The sequence below is a fragment of the Priapulus caudatus genome, unplaced genomic scaffold, assembly GCF_000485595.1.
Source record: "Priapulus caudatus unplaced genomic scaffold, Priapulus_caudatus-5.0.1 Scaffold846, whole genome shotgun sequence".
NCBI lineage: Eukaryota > Metazoa > Priapulida > Priapulimorpha > Priapulimorphida > Priapulidae > Priapulus > Priapulus caudatus.
Window position 1 is genome coordinate 97,137 of NW_014577907.1, and position 3,061 is coordinate 100,197.

Here is a 3,061-nt window from a genome sequence, read left to right on the forward strand (position 1 = left end):
GAGATATATATAGATATTTCGCATTTTTTTCGACACTTCCTGTTAACTCACATAATGTTTATCGGCCGATATGAACAAAGAACACCCTCAACAGCACCCCTGTCGATTTTAAAGGGGCTACCCCCACATTTACGAAAATGACATAGGTCTCAATGGGGCTGATAAGGTCTATGTCCCCTGGGGTACTGCCGGAACGTAACCTGGGTACGGTCCGGTATACCAGAACGTACCCTGGTCCCTATTTCAGTATTTGATATGGTTAGGGTTCGGGTTCGGGTTCGGGTTCGGGTTAGGGAGTATATAATATAGGCGTAGGCGACTCCCTACACTCATTAGTGGAGTAGGCTAGGTACGGTCCGGCATATAATATAGTACCAGGGTACGTTCCGGTATACCGGACCGTACCCAGGGTACGTTCCGGCAGTACCCTGGGGGACATAGACCCTATGAGCCTCAATGGGACCCGGATGCCACTAGGGACAGCGCGTCTCCCAAGCCCGAAATAGTAGGTTTCATGGGAGAGATAGTGATCCGCTAGATGGCGCATTATTAATTAACAATTAATAAAATCAGTTAACCCTAACCCTAACCCAAATCCTAACTCTAACCCTAATCCTAACCCTATCCCTAATTAAAAATAATAATAATAAGGCCCTCTAGGGAGAGAATTCTGTACCATGGGAGACGCGCTGTCCCTAGTCGCAGCTATGGGACCCATGTTCTCTATCCTTGAACCAGCGTTAAACTTAGCGTAGTGAGGAAACTCACATCTTCCAATACTAGCAGTTTCACCATGTGGAGTTAATCTTGTTCGATGATTTCTGCCAGATCCCGCATTATGGTAGCCCTGTCTATCGTGTCGAATGGTTTTGACATGTCCATCATATTCAATTTCATTTTGTTAGCCATGTTGTTAGGCAATCGGAAAACCCATTCGACTCTTCCCGTCATGCCTAGAAAACAGCGCTATTCTCTGAATGGTCCGAGGGTACCCGATTGGTTGTTAGGTTAGCGCGCATCTCGCCCTCTAGCGCCTATCTCCCTTGTGTAAAATTCAATTTTATTTGCGGTGCATCCATTTTGTATCAGAGATGTCTGCTTGTGCTGTCAACGATGAAGACAACCATTCATATTTAATAGTATATTTCTAACATACGTGAATGGCCTTTATACGGGGATTTTATGTGTGATATTGCATTAGACAGTAAGTGTACATAAATTGTTCTATTTTATTCACTGCAGCGAATGTTATATGTGCTGTAGTGTAGAGTAATGTATGTGTGTAAGCCTAGAGCTAGAGGCTAGAGTTACTCAGTATTAAGAAGCGTGGGGGGACGGATAATTACGTTGGCAGCCGTTGGCAATAATTTATTTCTTTCGCAGGTTCTTATATTTACAGGTTGGCATAATTTATAGGCAGTGGCTGGAGGTACGCCAGGCGTATCTTAATGTCTCGAGGCTACGGGTACGCCAGTCCATTCGCTTTCATACTTGACATCATTATTCAATTTCGCTATAAAAAAAGGAAGAGACGCTTGTATAAATTTTCAAGCTCAATCATAGGTTTACAAGGCATTCACCCATCAGCACTCCACACAACTCCCATGTATTTACAGTTGCACAACAGTGTTGCCATCTACAGTCCATCAACGAGATTAGCAGCCTCCGGCCTCTCAAATTCTCTTTTCCTGGGTTTTACGACGTAACGTATGATTGCTGAAAAGCACGAAAACAAAGCACATTAGCAAAGTTTTGGACTCCTTCTTTCTTTCTTCGCGTCCCTTACTCAAACGGGACATCCGTAATGGCAACTGCATAACTAATGTCACTAACATTACATCAAATACACATCAACTAGTTTATGATATAGTGAGCGTAGCGAGTGAGCAGCGTATCCTTACGATGCAATTGATCTGACGTAGTGATGATATCGTGAAATTAATCTATCGTGGATGTGATCATCCGTGCAAAGGCAGAAGAGCGAGTGCATGCGTGTGCATTGTGCGTGTATGCACGCGAGATGATACTTACCGTCTATGGGTTTTTAGAAGTAGCCGCTGTCGGTCAGACAGGAGAAGACAGAGGGCACTATGTCTGAAAGCTATCCCTGAGCGAAGGCACACGCAGCCACCCTCTGCGATGTGTCGGCTTCCCCAACTCCAGCACCTCCTTCTGCTGCTGCATTTGCCACACCTGTCCGCCACACAAACACACATCAACCGTTATTCAGCCTGATTGAGTAAAAAGACCGAAAGCATGAAGAAGACCATTGTGACTGTAGTCATTCGTCGCTAAATTTATGGTTGTAATATGAATATCCTAAAATATCAAGTTGAAATCTCAAAGATATAGCTCAAAGGTGTGCCTTTCCTTGCCCTTTCTCTGCCACCCTCTTACCTTCTCCTCCCTGTGTCGCCTCTCCTTCTCCTCACACTTCCCCTTATTTATTCTTTCTGTGTCGCCTCAACCGAAGGCTTGTGATGGTGGCGGCGTGAGATGCAAACACCCGTATTATTCCGTACCGTATATTTCCACACGATATCGCTGTGAAATCTCATCTGAAGGACAGACACCTGCAGTGGAGAAAAGGTTCGTATAATAACTACACACATTGCTGCTACATTTGACACTATTTTTTACATACGGATCAATAGTTTTAGTATGTATGGTTCGCTGAAAACTGACACATACGTGCAAGCTTAATATAGCTATACATTGTAGACAATAATACACCACAGTGTAACTCTCTTGTCCATCGTTTCAGATTGAGTCCCATCATTTGTAATCTGTATCAAGTACCATCATTGAATAAAGACTGATTCACAAAATGGATGCGTTCCTATCTAAGCTTGACGATGTAAAGGTGAGCTAAAAATGTATGCTATGTTTGACTATATTTTTCTTTTTCCTTTTTCATATTCATTTTCATATCATTCAAATATTCATGATCTGAGAGAAATCTTTCCAAATGTACACCACCAACGGGCGCAACAGTGCTATCAAGCTGCATGTTGCATAATTACACGGTGATGCATACAATTTCTAGAAGAAATGCAAATAC

General features: G+C 43.1%; 1 protein-coding gene and 1 long non-coding RNA gene across 2 annotated transcripts in view; one reads left to right on the forward strand and one right to left on the reverse strand.

Annotated features, from left to right (window-relative positions):
• The window catches only part of LOC106813940, a 3,544-nt gene extending 2,648 nt beyond the window's left edge, over positions 1 to 896 (reverse strand). The window contains exon 1 of the long non-coding RNA XR_001394528.1: positions 769 to 896. This is a non-coding gene — a long non-coding RNA (uncharacterized LOC106813940). The remainder of the gene's footprint in view (positions 1 to 768) is intronic.
• Positions 897 to 1,123: 227 nt separating this feature from the next.
• The window catches only part of LOC106813939, an 8,819-nt gene continuing 6,881 nt past the window's right edge, over positions 1,124 to 3,061 (forward strand). Inside the window, exon 1 of the mRNA XM_014818186.1 lies at positions 1,124 to 1,204. Within this exon, the coding sequence (XP_014673672.1) occupies positions 1,183 to 1,204 (22 nt within the window). The 5' untranslated portion in view covers positions 1,124 to 1,182. The remainder of the gene's footprint in view (positions 1,205 to 3,061) is intronic.